Source organism: Equus asinus, chromosome 12, assembly GCF_041296235.1.
Source record: "Equus asinus isolate D_3611 breed Donkey chromosome 12, EquAss-T2T_v2, whole genome shotgun sequence".
Lineage (NCBI taxonomy): Eukaryota > Metazoa > Chordata > Mammalia > Perissodactyla > Equidae > Equus > Equus asinus.
Window position 1 is genome coordinate 84,254,635 of NC_091801.1, and position 18,040 is coordinate 84,272,674.

General features: G+C 51.5%; 1 protein-coding gene across 1 annotated transcript; it reads left to right on the forward strand.

Moving 5' to 3' along the window:
* Nucleotides 1–2,655: 2,655 nt before the first annotated feature.
* On the forward strand, nucleotides 2,656–13,419 carry LOC106827555 (glycosyl-phosphatidylinositol-anchored molecule-like protein). Its single transcript, XM_070480950.1, has 3 exons — nucleotides 2,656–2,926; nucleotides 3,560–3,667; nucleotides 13,049–13,419. Exons 1-3 carry the CDS (start codon nucleotides 2,854–2,856, stop codon nucleotides 13,336–13,338), a joined length of 471 nt encoding a protein of 156 aa, XP_070337051.1. The 5' UTR covers nucleotides 2,656–2,853; the 3' UTR covers nucleotides 13,339–13,419.
* Nucleotides 13,420–18,040: the final 4,621 nt, after the last annotated feature.

The window sequence follows — 18,040 nt, forward strand, 5'->3', positions numbered from 1 at the left end:
CGAACAGAACAGAGAGGGGACTGAGGAGCAGAGCGGACTATGGAGCAGCTGTGTCCCTGGAGCCCCAGAAGGAGAGGACCCGGCAACGGACAGCGCAGTCCTTGCAGAGATCCCAGCAGACGGCGGACTTGCCCCGCCGCCGCGGGGAGCAGCGCTCACCCCGCACAGTTCAGCGCAGCGGGTCCGAAGCAGAAGGCGCCCAGGGAGACGCTCGCGAGGCGCCACCGTGCAGCCGGTGTGAACGCGCGAGCATCCGCCCAGCGGCAGAGGGAAGAACGGCGGGTCCTTCGGGCCGCAGCGATCCCGAGACGGCTGCACTCTGCACACACACTGGGCGACACAACAGCCGCGAGCACGACACCGTCCCCCAGACTCCGACGCCGCCGAAGGGCACACACGTCCCCGGCCAAGGGCCAGCGAAGAGGGTCTGCCGCGACCCCGGGGGCCGGCTCGGGGCTGGCCGCCCCCACGCGGGAGCTCCGGCCCTGTCACAGCCCTGGAAATCAAGGTGAGGACAAGCGGAGCCGAAGCCGAGGAGCCGAGACGGCCCGGGGCGAGCAGCTGGGCCCGCGGGAGGGCGCGGACGGCCGGGCCAGAGCCGCGCGGAGACGCCGCGCGAGGGCGAGCCGGGGCCGCGAGCGCCTTCGCAGACGCCCTCCGCGGGCCTCCTCCCGCCACGGCGGCGTCTGGCAAGAAATGGGCCCGGAGCGAAACCCAGAAAATCTCGGCGTTTGCAGAGTAAGAGCACCCTTCCAAATCACAGATGCCCCTCCTCATTCCCAGGGGAAAAACGACACATCTGGGGCAGTGTAAGGATCAAGCCGGGACGGAAGGAGCCTCGAGCGACGCGGCAGGAAAAGCAGGCTCTGCAAGTGGACGCGGGACGCAGGAGGGCCGAGACCGCGCGCACCGCCACCGTCACGACCCGAGAGCGGATTCCAGGCCAACGAAGGGCCCGCCCGGAGGCCTGGCAGACGGCAGAGGCGGGAGCGGGAGGGGGTGCTGGGAGCCCGGGGGCGGGCAGCGCGGGCGCGGGAGGGCGCGGAGTGCGGAGTGCGGCGCGGCCGCACGGACGTCTGGATGGCTGGCTGGCACCAACGGGACCCAGGACCCCTGCTCGAGGGCGGCTGGGCTGACCCTGCCCGGCACCCGTGTGAGGGCCGCCCCCCGGACCCGCGGACGCTGACCTGGACCAAAGTCCAAGCTGCCCGCGCCCGCCCGCCATCCCCGCGCCCAGACCTTCCGGAGCCTGCCCGTGATCGCCCCCCCCCCAACCTTCTAGAACCTTCGGCGCTGAACGTCGCGGGCGGGTGGGGCTCAGGCGGGGGTGAGCGCCAGGAGGACGCTCAGGGTCTGAGCGCAGTTCCCGCAGCAGGAGCGGGTCCTCAGCGGTCTCCCGTGGGCCTTCGCGCTGCTTCTAGAAGGTTCGTTTGGCCTGCGGATGGGCTGCGTCTCCCCAAAGGCGCTTCCGTCAGAGGCCTGGGCGAGAAGGTTCGGGAAGGTTGTGGGTGCTTCTCTAAGGGCGCTGGGTGGTACAGAAGGTTCCAGACGGTTCTGGACACTTCCCGAAGCGGGGCGGGGTGTGTGTCAGGCACTCAGAAGGTTCCAGAGGGTTCTGGGCGCTTCCGTCAGACGCGCGGGCGGCACGGAAGGTTCCACAAGGTCGGGGCGCCTCACGGGCGGGCGTGGGCCGCGCTGAGGGTCGAAGCTCAGTCCAGGTCGGTGGCGGCGGGTCATGGCGGCGACCATCCCGGGTGCCTGGGGAGGGTGCGGTCGAGTGGTGCCGCCCCGACGTCCTGACGTGGGTACAGGCGGACGACATAGTCCCCTGCCCGTCCCGCGCCCTCCCGGCCCCGGGCGGCGCCCCTTCACCGTCCCAGGCCCTCCCGCCCCCACACAGGACCCCACCCCCCCACCGCGCCCTTCTGCGCAGGTCCCGTGGCTTCAGGTGCCCGCATAGTTGAGCCCCTCAGCCCATCCGCTGAGGGTGAGAGTCAGGGGCTGCCACCACCTGGGTGGGTCTCCTCGGGGTGACGGGCAGCCAGCAGGGGAGGCCCCTCCCCTCAGAGAGGCTTGGCACTGAGGGGTGATCCTACTCCCAAACAGGGAGATGGGGTGCCCAGGGAACCGGGCAGCTTGGGGCCAGGGCAGGCAGTTTCCGGAAGGACCACAGGCTTCTGCAGCAGTGAGGGTGCAGATGGGTCCCTGCAAGAAGATGTGTCCGGTGCAGAGACTGCCTCGTGCTGGGGAGAGGGGGGGAGGGGGTATTCCCTTGCGCACAGTGCTGCTGACACCTGGACTCAGGGTTGACGTGCCACACACTCTCCCCTGCCATTAATTCAGGGCTGCATGATACCCAGGCTGGGGAAGACAGCATTCCACGGGGGCATACTTTCCTAGTCACACTGGGGACCGCTTGCAAGTCAGGCTTCTGGCATCTTCTGCATTAGCTCCCCTATTTGAGTCACACCCCCCCACACACTTGTCAAGGTGCTTGTTCGAGCAGGAAATACCTCAACGGACAGTGTGTTCAAGCACTTTTCACAAGTTGTCCCTGAGGTCAGGAGTCACCCAGTCGATAAGGAGAAGCACTTGGGGGCGCGGGGACCTCGTGTGCTCCACGTGGAGGTGGGCCCAGGACGTGGCTGATTCGGCTGCGCTCTGCCTTCTGGAGAGCAGGGAGGATGGCTCTGTCTACGATGAAGGCGCGAGCATGGCAAAAGCTTCGTGTGCGGGAAAGGCCTAGCCCCCCAGTTCCTGGAGCCAGAGTCACTGCTGGTGGATGCTGGGAGCCATGCCCTTGCTGATGTGCACCCTGGGTCTCCTCACCTGCAGGGTCAGCTCCTGCAGGAAATGATGCTCGCCTATGCCTTGCTCCTGGCCGTGGTGTTGCCAGTGGTTGATATGAATGCAACTGGAAGCGGTTGTAAGTATGAGGCCCTCTGACGGCCTGGAGGGGCTGAGAATTCCCGGGGTCATCTGGGTCGCTGGAAGTGCGTGAGTGGAAATTTCATCACCTGGTCCAGCTGAGGTCTCCTTTGTCAGTGGGGTTGGTAGGCCCAGGGTGGATTTGGAGAGCGTCCATGAGCGAGGTCAGGTCCGTGAGCAGGTCAGAGGGATCAGGGCTTTCCCCAAACAGCAGTGACCTGCAGACCTGAGGAGGGGTCTCTAGCTGCGTCCCTTGCGCATCTGGGACAGGCAGATGTGGCCGAGTCCAGGGAAATCTGGGACGGCGCTGGCCTCTCACGATGGTCAGGCCTTCCTAAGGCTCGTGGACCCGCTGTACAGAGCGTGGGCTCCCCTCATCTGGCCGTCCGGGGGCGTTCCCTACGGTGTGTCTCTGGGGACAGGTAAAGGTCCTGGGTGTACCCGGCTTCCACCCAGGGAGCCAGTCCTGCCCAGACTCAGAGCCCACCGAGGCGGCTGGGCTGTGCAGGCCTCTGGAAGTGCTGTGAAGCCGCAGGAAGGGCCAGCTGCTGGTGGAGGGGGCGGTGGGCCCCGAACAGGAAGGAAAAGGCAAGTTGCAGCAGGATGTTGATGTGGCTCTCATTGCACGCAGGGACTTATAATGTGAGATGCCATGACTGTTGGGCCATCAACACCTTCCGTTGTGCAAACGTGAGAATATGTCCCTATCACGTCAGGCGCTGTCTGACGGTCTCTATTCGTAAGTACCTGTTTCTCTGTCTCACACCTGGTGAATTAGTGACCCCACCTGAGCAGTTTCAGGGGGCAGGGCCAATCTGTTTTTTCTCGGCACCAGCCCTTGGCCCCTGGCCCGCTCTTTTTCCCATCCTGAGACATGTTCCCAGGTGCTAGGCTCGGCCCCAGGAAAGGGCTGCGTGCCCCGTCCGGGAGAGCCACATCTCCTGCGAGGCCTCCAGGGGCTGGGAGGATTGCCGCCCCCAGGCCTCCAGCCCTCGTGGTCCCTGGTCACGTGTGTAGATGCCCAGTGCTGCCTGGGCTATTCCTCGTTGCACGTTTGATTCTGGCCCTCTAGGGAGGGCTTCCAGCTAAGCAGGCCCAACAAGTGGAGGCACCCTGCACTCCTTGGAGCAATGCCTACTCCACACTGATGCCAAGGCCAAGTGTGGGGTCAGGGCAGAGCCTGGTCTTCCAAGATACTCTCATTCTTTGAGAAAGACATCTCTCTCCCGAGGGTCCTGGCCTCTGGAACCCGTACGGCTAGGCCGGGACCCGTTTGATTAAGCTGGGAGGCCGCAGCCTGGGCATGGCCTGGCAGGGCGCTGGAGGCTTGTCTGGGGCCCAGCGCAGGCCCACTGCCTCCTGTTCTCCCAGGGACGGTGACTCTCGTTGCGTCTTCACACTCAATTTTGTGTCCAAAGCACCCCACAAACCAGCCCCCTGATTCCACCTCTTCATCGGACCAGCTGCCGTCACCCTGTGGGCATCTGCCGACTTGGGACACAGGCGGGAGCTGAGAATCTGTGCTTTGCTCCTGCAGTGGGCACCTGTCTGCTGGGGCTCTCTGCCGACCAGTATCCAGTCTTCTGGCTGACCCGGCCCCTGTGGTTCTTCTCATGACTGCGAGATGCCCTTCAGCAGTAGCCACTGGGAAACTTTGAGGAAAAAAAGGTTTATTACCTACAGCACCTGGAAAGTACACAGCCCGCCTGGGGCCACACAGCGACGTCGTGGGGAGAGAGAGTGAGCAAGCGAGGGTCTGGGGTGCTGCTTTTGTTGGGGTTGAGGGTGGGGCCAAGGGTTTTGCAGGTTCTCTCTTTGTTGGTGAATCTAAAACATAAGAGTGGGCATTTAGAGTTCAGGAAGAGAAAACAGAAGAGGCCCCGAAAGTCAGTTCTAGAAACCAACCAGGATGTGTGATACAGAGGAGCCTGGGGTGGGGGCTGGCTCTTACGGAGTCCTGTGGCTTTCACCTTCTTCTTGGGGATAGCTGCCTCAGCCGTGGATGCCCCTTTGAAGTGGGGACCTCCACAATCAAAGCTGACACTTGCAAAGCTGACACAAAGCCAGGCACTTGCATTCAAACAGAAAAGCCAGCTGTCAGGGCTGCACAGCAGCATGTCTGAGACCCGAGGGTGAGTCGTGTGTTGTCATGCTGGGATTACGGCTCCGGAGGGGTCCTGGGAGCTGTTCCCAAAAGCTTCAGCCCTGTATGGCTTGGGTTATACGAGGCCCAGGGAGAACTTGTGTGAGATTTACAAGGCAGAGGTGAAGCAGAGATGGGTACTCTGGAAGGTACCCAGTGGTGGACGCCAGGGGACCCCAGCCTGTCCTCGCTCTTACCCTGCTTCATGTCCATCCCATCATCCCCACTGCTGGGCCTTTCGTCCGAAGGCAGTTCCTAAGGCTCCCGCGGGTGCTTTGGCGCTGCCTGCATAAGCGACAGCTGCTCTGCCGCAGCACTGCAAACATCTGTGTAAGGCTTCCCGCGGAGGCCAGAACAGAGGACAGAGGCGCACGGCTTTCGATATCTTTCTGCGGCGTTCTTCTGCCCTGCCTTGGCTTCAGGTGGCCCTGGCTGGGCTGTCTGTGACCGTCAGCCCCCACACCATACACTTCCCTTTCTCAGCCCCTCCCACACGCAGGGAAGTCAGAACACCTGCATTGAATAACTTACCCCCATAGAGCTCAGAGGTTCGGTTTTCCTGAATGACCCTGATGGATTCTGGGACAGAGCATTTAGGAGAGCACTTGGCAGAGATTTGGGAGTGCTGGCGTGATCAGATAATTTCCCCTTCAGGGTATTTGCTGCTTTCTGGGGCTGTGCAGGGTGGTAAACAGAAAACCTCCATGGAGACATTTGGAATGTCGGGGACAGCTTCCAGTGACACCAGGAATCATTGACGTATTGGCGGACGGACAGACACATAGTCTGTGGGACAGAATACAGAACCGAGAAATAACCCCACACAAATATGGCCAAATGAGTTTGACAGAGATGCCAAAGCAATCAATGAGAAGGGGTAGCCTCTTCAACATCCACAGGCAAAAGTGAACCTTGACCGAAACCTCAAGCCTTCGACACAGGTCAGCTGAAATGGATCATGGGCTTAAATGTAAAAGGTAAAACTCAAGCTTTTACAAAAGGAGAACGCATGGGAGAAAGTCTTTGGCATTTAAGGCAAGCAAAGAGTTGTCGGCCTTGATGCCAAAGCACGACCAATGAAAAGTAAGTTGGTCACGCTGGACCTCCAGCAGTTAGAATACGTTTCTGTGTGAAAGCCCCTGTTCAGAGGATGAAGAGATGAGCTGCAGCGTGGGAGACAGTTCGTGCAGACCACATGTCCCACAAGGGAGTCGTATCTTGAGCGCACACAGAACTTTCAAAACCCAACAGTAAAAACGCAGCCCATCTCATCATAAAATGGACAAAGACATGAAGAGACCTACCACCGAGTGGCTTCACACAGAGTAATTAAGCACACGAATAGACTTCAACATCTTTACCCACTAGGGAAAAGGCAAGTTAAAAACACAGTTAGAGATCACTCATCAGAGTGGCCAAAATAATCAATGGTGCCCGAACCAAATGCTGGCCAGGACGTAAAGCAGCCAGGTTGTTCCTGCTTTGACAGTGACGGTGAGAATGGTGCAGGCACCGTGAAGAAGAGAGTGGCAGTTTCCTTCAAAGGTAAGCCTACAACGACCGCACGTTCCCCAAATTGCACTTCTGGGTGCCTTCCCCAGAGAAGTGCCAACTTACGTCCACACAGAAACACTCACGTGGGTGTTGACAGAAGCTTCGTTTGTGATACTCCGAACCTGCAAGCAGCCAGGATGTCCCTCACTTAGTAAAGGGTAAACAAACCACGGGCCCTCCTCAGCGTGCGACGTTACTCAGCAGGGAGAGAGAGCCAGGTGTGGATAGGCGAACCAGCTTGAATGACGAGCCAGGGAATTATGCTGAGCCGAAAAGACAATCTGCATAGGTTCCATGGCATGTAGCCCCATTTCTGTGGCGTTCTAGGAATGACAAACTCAGAAGGATGGACAGCAAGTTAGTTTTGTGGGGGTCAAGGTTTGGGGCTTTGTGCGGACAAGAGGTTAGTGGGTCCCGTGGAAGGGACAATGGGGGCGATGAAACCGTTCTCTGCCCTCGTTCTTTTGAATGCCAGTACCCTAGCTAATTGTGACATTGGGCTGCAGCTGGGCAGGATGTTACCTCTGGAAGCAACTGAGTAAGGGACACACGGGACCTTTCTGCACTTCCTGCAACTGCATTTGAATATACAGTCATCTGAAAGTGAAATGTTTGACGGAGAAGAAATTTAAAAAGTAGCATGCCATCAATTACGTGCCTACAAAATGGTTATAGTTAGGAGCCTAAGACGTTCAGAGTGAGCGAAGAGTCGTATGTTCTGTTTGTTAGAGACATGCTTTAAAAGAAGAACACAAGAAGTTTGAATATAAATAGAGAAAATGCTACACAATTTAACTACTGCCTCAAGGAGGCTCTTACACACACTGAGGCAGAGTAAACATTAAGACAAGAGCATGACTGTGTGAAGAGCCACGTTTTATGGCGATGACGGGATAAGTCTACCAGGAAGTGAGCGAGGTCTAAATTCGGACGCGCCCAATAACACGGGATGAAGGAACACACAGAGGGGCCGGCCCGGTGGCGCAGCGGTTACGTGCACACATTCCGCTTCTCGGCGGCCCGGGGCTCGCCTGTTTGGATCTTGGGTGCGGACATGTCACCGCTTGGCACACCATGCTGTGGTCGGCGTCCCACACATAAAGTAGAGGAAGACGGGCATGGCTGTGAGCTCAGGGCCGGGCTTCCTCAGCAAAAAGGAGGATTGGCAGCAGATGTTAGCTCAGGGCTAATCATCCTCAAAAAAAAAAAAAAAGAAAAAGAAAATACATGCAGAAAAACTTTGATAGAACTGAGGAACTGCAGGCAAATGCACAAGAGTGTAGTTGTCATTAACACATCTCTCCGTAGCTTCTGGAGGCTAGAGCAGGGAGGCGAGACTTATTACAGCCGTAGACCAGGGGTCGAGGAACTTCTTCTGTAAAGGACCGGATGGTGAAGGTTTTCAGTTTGGCGGGTCATCTAGTTACTGTCACAACGACTCGACACTGCCTTTGTGGGGGTGAAGCCGTCATCGAGGAGAAGTAACACGTGATCGTTGCTATGTTCCAACAAAGCTGTACTTGTAAGTACGGTTGGTGGACTGGATTTGTCCCGTGGGCTCTTGTTTGCCAACCTCTGCTATAGGAGATGTGAACACCGCCGTTATAAACAAGGAGTGATCACCACATATGACAGCACAGCCAGAGAGGATTAAATGCACACTCTGTTTACACGGTGGCGTATGATACTTATGAAATTGAGTTCATGCCATGGTGTAACGCAAGCATCAACAAATGTCAGATGATGCAATTTATTTAGAGTTCCTTCTCTAATGCAGTGCAGTGAAGCTAGAAACTGTTACTCAGCAGTGAACTAGAGAACCCCCAACAGCTTAGTAATTATGCATCTGTCAATAACCAATTACACAAAAGAGACGCCACAACAGAAATTAGGAACTATTAAGGTCTGAATGATTATGGAGATGTGACATGTCAAAACTGAGTGGGAAGCAGCTAAAGGAGTGCTTAGAGCAAAATCTATAGCATTACTGGCATCTAGTAGGAGAGAAGAAAGGGTGAAAAAGAGCTAAGCTTCCGTTCAAGAAGATAGAAAACACACACAGAATCCACGCAAAGACACGAGGAAGGGACTATGAGGAGGAGAGTAGAAACATTCACAATGGGAAAAAACCCCACACAGGTAAAATCCACAAAGCCAATAGGCGGTTCTTTGGAAGGATTCGTAGTATTGGGAAAACAGTAAGAGAAATGAAAGACAGAGAAATAAAAGTCACGTTTCTGATATCAGAAGCGAAAAGAGAGGCATCAGTCAGACCCTACAGACCCTATAAAGAAAAGACGAGGCTGTTATGAACAGCGTTCCCATGAGAAACCTGACATTCCCGAGGAAGTGAACAAAAGCTTGAAAACACAACTTAACCCTATCTGACCCACAATGAGATTGTAAAGCTGAAGTGTCCCGAATCCTTTCTGAAAAACCTACCCACCCAGAGGCTGCCCCCGGCCAACGGCTCACTAGTTTTAGGGGAGAAATCACCCCAACCCTATGCAAACTCTTCCAGATAATAAACAAGAAGGAGTCGCTGCCCAGCCCCTCCACGACGACAGCTTAACCCTAACACCAAAGCCCAGCACAGACACTGGAAGAATGGGAAATCACCGACGAGCCTCCCTTATGGCTAGAGATGCAAAAATGCCAACCAAATCTTAACCGAGCAAGTCCTCGTACATGTAAGCCAGCCCACACCCAAGGCAACGCAGTCTCCTGGATGGGATCCTGGGACAGGAAAGAACATTAAGGAAAATGAATGGAATCTGAATAAAGTGTGGAGCTGAGTGAAGAAGATTGTATCCATATTCCTTCGTTATTTGGGACGAATGTGCCATAGTGGTGTAAGGAGTGAGAGACGAGGGGACTGGGCGTGAGGTACGTAGGAGCTCTTTGTACTATCTTTGCAACGTTTCTGCAAACCTGAGACTATTTTAAACGAAGAAGTTCGCTCACTCACACACATCATAACCCCTACCTCATGGGGTTAGTCACAGAATTGCGCTGTGGGTACAGCTTGAGGCTCCCTAGTTCAATTCACCGTTTTAACAAAGAAAGTGGGAAGCGTCACATAATCACGATCGTAGATGCTGAAAACTTTTTGATAAAAAATCCAGCACTCTTTCCCAGTTAAGAAGAAAACTGAAGAAATGGAAGCAGAAAGGAAATTTTATCTCCAGGAAACTGTGAGAATTTGATGAGAACGTTAGGGAGACTTTCCCTTGAGGAGAAAGTGGGGCAGGAGGGCCGCTCTCGCCCCTCCCGCTCCCCGTGCTTCAGAGTCCTCGGTTGGCTCAGCTAGGCCACAGGAGGAGACAGAATACATGGGGGTGGAGAGACGGGAAGTGAATGGCCGCTGTTCACCAAGACAACGAACTTTCGAAACAACGAGTGATCTTAGCAAGGGCCCTGCATACGAGGTCCGGACTCACAACTCAACTTAAAAGATCAATTGTCTTTTTATACACCAACAACAAATTGAACATGAGGTATACGAAAAACCATGCCACTTTAAAAAGCACCACAGTATCGATGCCTAGGAAGAAACCCAATTCGATTTGTGCAAGATCGCCACCCTGAAACTGCATCACCACTGTTGAAGTTAAAGACCGAAGCTGCTAGAAGGATGCCCCGAGATTATGGGTCGTGAGACCCAATAGAGCCAAGATGACTGCTCTCCACAATGCATCCACAAACTCTGTGAAATTCCAATCGGAGTCCCAGCAAGTTCCTCTGCGTGTGTGTGTGCGTGTGTGTGTGTGTGTCTCTGGGACCAGTAGGTGCCAAATGTTCAAATGTTTCTGGAGATAGAAAGAGCCAGGAACAGCCAAGGAAACCTTTTCTTTTAAGGATCGGCATCAGAGCTAAAAACTGTTGCCAGTCTTCTTTTTTGATGTTTTTTTTCTTCTCCCCTAACCACCCCTCCCCCCCGCGCCCCAGTACTTGGCTGTGTATTCTCGTTGTGGGCGCCTCTGGTTGTGCCATGTGGGACACTGCCTCAGCATGGCCTGATGAGCGGTGCCTTGTCCATGCCCAGGATCCGAACCCGCGAAACCCCAGGCCACCAAAGCAGAGCACGCGAACTTAAGCACTGGGCCACGGGGCTGGCCCCCAGCGAAGGCCATCGTGTGGAAGAAAGAAGCTGGAGGACTTGCACTCTTCACCGTCAAGATTATATACATCATTTCATTAATTAAACAGCGTGGTATTGGTGTCAGGATTGAAACATAGACCAAAAGAGGAGAGAAGAGAACGCAGAAGCCACATCTATCCAGGTGCGTCCTCCTGACAAAGCTGACCCGCAGCCTGGTGGGAAAGGATGCTGTGCTGCAGTCACGAGGGGTGGACAGATGAGATGTTACAGACAATATTTACAGTGTCCGAAAGAAACAGTTTCAGGTGGTTTGTAGATCTCAATGTAAATACCAAAAGAATAAAGTTGCTTTTAAAGGGAAATCTAGAAGAATACCTTTATGTCCTGTGGATAATTAAGAATTTTGAAAAACAGAGCACAATTGTGGTACTCACATAAGAAAAAGGTGTTAAATGGGATTACACAAAAATTCGCCGTGTCTTGACTATCAGACGACTGCCCCTCAGAAGACAGTGATAAGACAGTAAAAATACAAGCCACTGAGGTCGGGAAAGCCTTCAAGACACATGTGCTAAAGGACTCATATTCAGAAGATAGAATGAGCTACTTTCTACTAATGAATAATTGAAAATGCAGTTCCTCCAATAGAAATTTGAGCAGAAAGCTTGAAAGCAATGTACCAGAAAGTGATATCTCAAGGGGTAGTTAATCTAAGAAAAGTTACTCAACATCATTCTTCTTGGTGGAAATACAGCGGAAACCACCATACAATAAACCCAAAAGGAATGACTGAGCATTCAAACACCACCTGCTATGTGTTGGCAAGACTGTGAGGAGCACACGATCCTTTGGAGTATAAATAGGTCCAAGCACTCTGGCAAACTCTTGGTGTCTGCTACAGTCGTGCGTATGCATCTCAAAGCCTCAGCATTCCCACCCCCAGGTGCACACCTAACAAAGCCTCCACGGGCTCCCCTCCAGACGAGGTCGAGATTAGGCCCTGCAGCGCCACTCGGGGCAGATAACACTCGGAAAGCACCTCAGCGTCCATCGCAAGACACTGCGGCCTAGTCGTCAATGGAACAGCACACAACTAAGGGAGTGAACGTTCTGTGACGAGGCGCCCAGCAGGGACGAAGGCCACCAACACAACGTGGGCAAAAGAAGCCAGACACAACAACAGGCAGGGTAGGATTTCCTTTTCGTAAATTTCAAAAACAGCCAAAACCAAAGGATAGGCTTAGAAATCCCCACACTTTGTAGCTTTGGCCGTGGCTGCTCATATGCCTGAACAGAGGAGCAGAGTGAGGACTTCCGGGGCTCTCATCCAGCTCTGTTGCTTGAGCCGGACGCTGGTTCCATAGTCGTGTGTACTCTGTGAAAATCCGTTAAGCTGTCGACTTAAGATCATGCAGTTTTCTGCAGCATGTTGGAGTTCCATAAACTCTTTACATAGAAAATAAAACCAGGTGACTGGAGTTTAGCCATTTGTGCCTCCTGGTGTTAGTGAGGAGGCCACCCCAGAGGCATGAAGGGATAAACGGATCGTGGCAAGTTCCAGGAGCAAGTATTTGTGTAAACACTGTGAGGCTACAAGGGGAACAGAACCGGCGAATGAGGGCTGAGGAATTTAACCCAGGCATTCTTGAAGGAGGCCTCAGATGAAGCCTTGGTCAGGTAGCACTGGTTGGCCTAGGCCACTGGGCGAGCCCACCAGCGATGGTGATCCCAGGAGCTGTGGGACCCTCCTTCGGATGGTGCATCGAGTCAGCGCTGGGGCGCAGGTTGGCATCAAGGGCGTATCAGTGTTTATATGTTGGGCCAGGAGCTGGGAATGCCAGGCTGTGCGGCCCAGGCAGGAGCCATGCCAACTAAAGGGGCCATGCCAACTGCAGAAGATCAGCTGGAGGCCACACTAACAGGGCCACTCCGCTTGAGGGTCCGTGTGATCTTTGGGACACGAGCAATACGTGTTTCCTGGTCTCCATTTTCTTTCTAGAGCCCTGGAATTCCTATGACAAAGAGTGAGTAGGACATTTCACTTGTAGAGCGACATGATGAGGTACCATAATGCTATTTAGGGAGGGCAGAGGCAGAGGTGAGGGGGCAGTGCAGATAGAAAACCATGGCCAGGAGAAGTTGTTCGTGGAGTAAGCAGACCCTCTAGCAGACCCGGATGTTCTTTCTCAGTCCAGAATTCTGGCAATGTAGTAACACGCGGGCTGTCGAATGTGGGCATGAAGCAGGGACAGGGAATGTGCTGTGATATTGGCAAGCAGAAAATGTGAAATCAGTGATTTTCATCTCTACTTCTCTTTTAGGTTTGAACTTGCGCGAACTACTCATTTACAAGAACTGTACAAACAACTGCACGTTTGTATATGCAGCCGAAATTCCTGCTGAAGCCCCAAGAAGATTTAAAACAAATAGCTTCTATTATGTTCTGTGTTGTAGTGGTATGACTTGCAATGAAGGAGGACCTAGTGATATTGAGAGGGACATCGGACCCCCAGCGACAATTGAGGAGGTGTTAGAAGGAACGGTGCGCTTGGGGGAGTCCACGTTTTTCCTGAGCTTTGCTTCCATCCTAATCAGCAATTCACTGACGTGAGAAGCCCTCCTTGGAGGGTTTCATCATCTCCCTCCATTTCTCAGAGCAAGTTCGCCCTCCTTTGCTCTCTTGTGAACCAGAGACACTGATCCACAGGTCCCCCGTTGGCCAGTTACCCATTTCAGCTTATTTCAAGAGAGAAGTAAAGAACGTTATTGGTTGGGGACTGTGTACTCAGAGATTTCTTTGTGGTTTCAGTATTTGATCTGTTTTTCCCTCTTTAGACATCACCTCAGGAGTCGAGCAAGAACATCCTGCCACTTTAGCATACAGAGGCTGAGTATTTCAGTCAGAAGCAAAGCGGTTACAGGGCACGGTCTACTTGTCAGCTGAAAGAGAGGTCCCACTATGCTCAGACCCCCGGTGCCTGAGGCCACCTGAGACTCCATCCTTCCAGTTCTCGGGTCGGGACGACAGAAGCGGGAAGGGTGCTTGGTGACGAGGCAGCCGTGGTCAGTAGGGCCTGACATTCGAGACTGTCCGGCGCCTTGTGTGGGTCAGTCACACGAGTTCTGCAGGACCTGGAGTCCTCTCTCCAAATGGCTCCTGGCTTCACACACGCGCTGGGACGTTGCCCCAGATGCTGACATCTGAGAAGGGTGAGGGGGCCTCAAGCCGGCTGGTGACTGCCTTGAAATGGCAGGGGGAGCTCCCGGCTGCTGCCATCACTCTCATGGCGCCCGGGGTCGGTATTGGAAAATGGTGTGGAGGGAACAGAAAATCAAGACCCTCTCTGCTCTCTTCCTCCCCCTCCTCCTCCTTTAAACCAAAACCTGAGTTTCAATGACTGACACAAAGTTCACTGACATAAAGATTCACCCTTTTAACAGGGTATCAATCAGTGGTTTTTAGCATATTCGCAATGTGTGCAACCATCACCACTGTCTGATTCCAGAACATTTTGTGCCCAAAGAGCAACCCCAGGTCACAGAGGCAGCTGCTCCCATTCATCCTCTCACAGGCCTTGGCCGCCGCCGCTCTGCTTGCGGTCTCTGTGGACTTGTCTATGCTGGGTCTCTGAGGCAGGGCTCTCCAGAGAAACAGAACCAACAGGGATCTAAACACACGTAGTGAGAGAGGACTGGACGGGGGTGGGATGAGGAGAGAGTGGAAGAGAAGAGGGAGGAAGGAGCCTGGTGTTCCAAGGAGTCACAGGTCTTGGCAAGTCTAAAATCTGTAGGGCGGGCTGGCAGGCTAGAAACTCAGGTAAGAGCCATGTTGCAACCTCGAGTCTGAATTCTGCAAAGCAGCGGGCTGGAAGCTCAGGCACAGTGTCTAGGTTGTAGTCCTCCAGGGAGGATCCTTCTACTTCAGGGAGCGTCAGTCTTGGCTCTTTGGGCCTTCAAATGACTGGATGAAGCCCGCTCACATTCTGGAGGAGAATCTGCTTTACACAAAGTCTGTTGATTGAAAAGCTAATCATATCTAAAAATACCTTCATAGCAACATCTAGACTGGTATTTGACCAAACAGCTGGATGGCATAGCTTAGCTACGTTGACACATGAAATTACCCGTGACACTGGACATTTCACAGAAATGGTTCATACAGTATTTGCCCTTTTGTGTCTGGCTTCTTTCACTTGGCATAATGTTTTCAAGGTTCATGCATGTTGTAACACGTATCAGTATTTCTTTTTTTATTTGTTTGTTTAAATAGTTTTATTGAGATATAATTCACATATCATGCAATTCACTCATTTTGCGTATAATTCAATAATTTTTAGTATATTCACAGGTACATCAACCATCACCATAGTCATTTTTAGAATATGTATTTCACCTCGTAAAGAAATCCCATACCCATTCGTGATTACCCCATTACCCTGTCTTGGCTCACCCCCATCACTAGGCAGCCACTCATGTCCTTTCTGTCACTATGGATTTCCCTGTTCTGGACATTTCTTGTGAATGGAATCATACCATATAGAGTCTTTCGTGACTAGCTTCTTTAACTCAGCAAACTGTCTTCAAGGTTCCTCCACATTGTAGTTTGTTTCAGTACTTCGTTTTTGTGGCTATACTATACTCCATAGTATGATTATACCACATTTTGGTTATCCATTCATCAGTTGATAGACATTTGAGTTGTTTCCACCTTTGGTTATTATGAATAATACTGCTATAAACATTCATGTAACCATTTTTATGTAGACATATGTTTTCAGTTCTCTTGGGTATATGCCTAGTAGAGGGATCATTGGGTCCTGTGGTAACTCTGTAATCATTTAGAGAACTGCCAGGCTGTCCCCAAAATGGCTGCACCATTTTCCATCCCCACTAGCAGTATATGAAGTTCCAATTTGTCCATGTTCTCACCAGCACTTGTTATTTTCTGATTTTTTTTATTCTAGCCATTCTAGTGGGTATGAAGTGACATCTCCCTGTGGTTTTGATTTGCATTTCCCTGGTGATTGATGAGGGTAAGCATCTTTTCCCCTGTGTGTTGGCCTTTTGTTTATGCATCTTCCCTGGAGAAATGTCCTTTCAAATCATTTGCCGATTTCAAAACTGGGTTGTTTTATAAGAGTTTTCCATATATTCAGGAAACAAGTATCTTATCAGCTATATAGTTTGCAAATATTTTCTTCCATTCTGTGGGTTGTCTTTTCATTTTCTTGAGTGTCCTTTGAAGCACAAACATTTTCAATTCTGAGGACGTGCAGTTTATCTACTGTTTCTTTTGCTACTCATGCCCTTTGTGTCATATTTTAAAACTCTTTTGCCAAATGCAAGATCATGAAAAATTATCTCTCTGTTTTCTTCTAATGTTTTTAAGTGTTGGCTCTTATGATTAGGTCTTTGATCCATTTGAGTCAATTTTTGTATATGGTCTGGGGTAAAGGTCTAACTTTATTCTTTTCCACGTGGCTATAAAGTTGTCCTGACACATTTTGTTGAAAAGACTATACTCTCCCCATTGGACAGTCTTGACACCTTTGTCAAAAATCAGTTCACCATAGACATATTATTTCATTTTTGAACTCTCAGTTCTATTCCATTGATCTGTCTGTCTGTTCCTGTGCCAGAGCCACACTGTTTTCATTACCGTGGCTTTGTAGTAAGTTTTGAAATAGGGAAGTGAGTCACCCTACTTTGTTCTTTTTCCGGATAACACTGGCCGTTCTAGGTTTCTTGCATTCCATATGAATTTCGGAATCAGCTTGTCAAGTTCCACAAAGAAGTCAGCTGAGATTTTCACAGGGATTGCATCAAATCTGGGGACCAAGGAGTATTGATCATCTGGGGATGTGGAGTGTTGTCTTCATAGCAATATTACATCCTCTGATCCAGGGCACAGGATGTATTTCTAATTATAGAGATCTTTCATTTCTTTCAACAATGTTTTGTGGTTTTCGGAGTCTAAATTTTGAATATCTTTTGTTAAATTAATTCCTAAATATTTTACTCTTTGTGATGCTCTCGTAAATGGAATGGTTTTCTTACTTTTATTTTCAGATTCTTCGTTACAAATGTAGAGAAATACAGTTGATTTTGTATAATGTACTTATATCTTGAAATATTGCTGAACTTCTTTATTAGATATAGTACTTTTTAAATGACTTCCTTAGGAGAGTATATCCGCAAGATCGTATGATCTGTGAATAGAGATAGTTCTACTTCTTCTTTTCCAATCGGGATGACTTCACTTGTTTTTATTGCCTAATTGCTCCAGCTAGAACCTCTAGGACTGTGTGAGTAGGAGTGGTGGGAGCAGACGTCCTTGTTCCTAATCCTAGGAAGAAAGCAGCCAGACCTTCACCACTAAGTAGGATGCTGGCCCTTGTTCAGGTTGAAGGAGTTCCCTGCTATCCCTAGCTTGTTCAGGATTTCTTACCATAAAAACCAAGTTGGATTTTGTTAAAGGCTCTTTCTGAATCTATTGAGGTAAGAGTGTGACTTTTCTTTTATATTCCACTGATGTGTTATTGTGCTATTGATATCAAACCTTAAGTGAGTTCACTCACCCGTTGCGCAGCAAGCCAATCTCTGACACCGGGTGTGGTGGAAGAAAACAGGAATTTTATTATTTCACAGTGCTGAGCAAGGAGAGAGGGCAGCTAACGCTGAAATCCCAAACTCCCCGAAAAGCTAAAAGGAAGGGTTTTTATTGGGGGTTTTAGGTAGCGGAGGCAGGAGCATATGGCTCTGCTGGTCGGAGCTTTCCCACCAGCCTGTCTTTGGCTTTGAGACACTTGCAGAGAGGAGGGAGCCCATGACCTTGCTGGTCAGCAGCTTTCCCACCAGCCTGTATCTCTTTGTAGGGAGGAGATAATGAATCTAGGTGCTTATCCTTGGTGGTGTCTGTCCCCATGGAGGAGAGTGCATTCTGGAGCCAGGAAGCCAGAGAGTAAGCAGGGAATGAGGCTTTTGGTTTTAACCCCCTATATGCTGGGTTTAATGTAGGGAAACTGATATCAGGGTTGGTATCACTATTACACCTAATTAATTTTCGGATCTTAAACAAACCATTTATTCATGGGATGAATTCTACTTGTTCAGAATGTATAATTCTTTGAACATGTTGATGGTTTGGGTTTGCTAGTAATTTGGTGAGGATTCTTGGAGCAAACCAGGGGAATAGGGAGGAGCCAGAAAGGGCCCTAGAGAAGGCAGCAGGGCAGGGAAGTGAGCTGGAGGAAATGCAAAAGGCCAGAGGAGGGACTCATGGTCCTTCTCCAGCCTCAAGGTGTCAACTAATG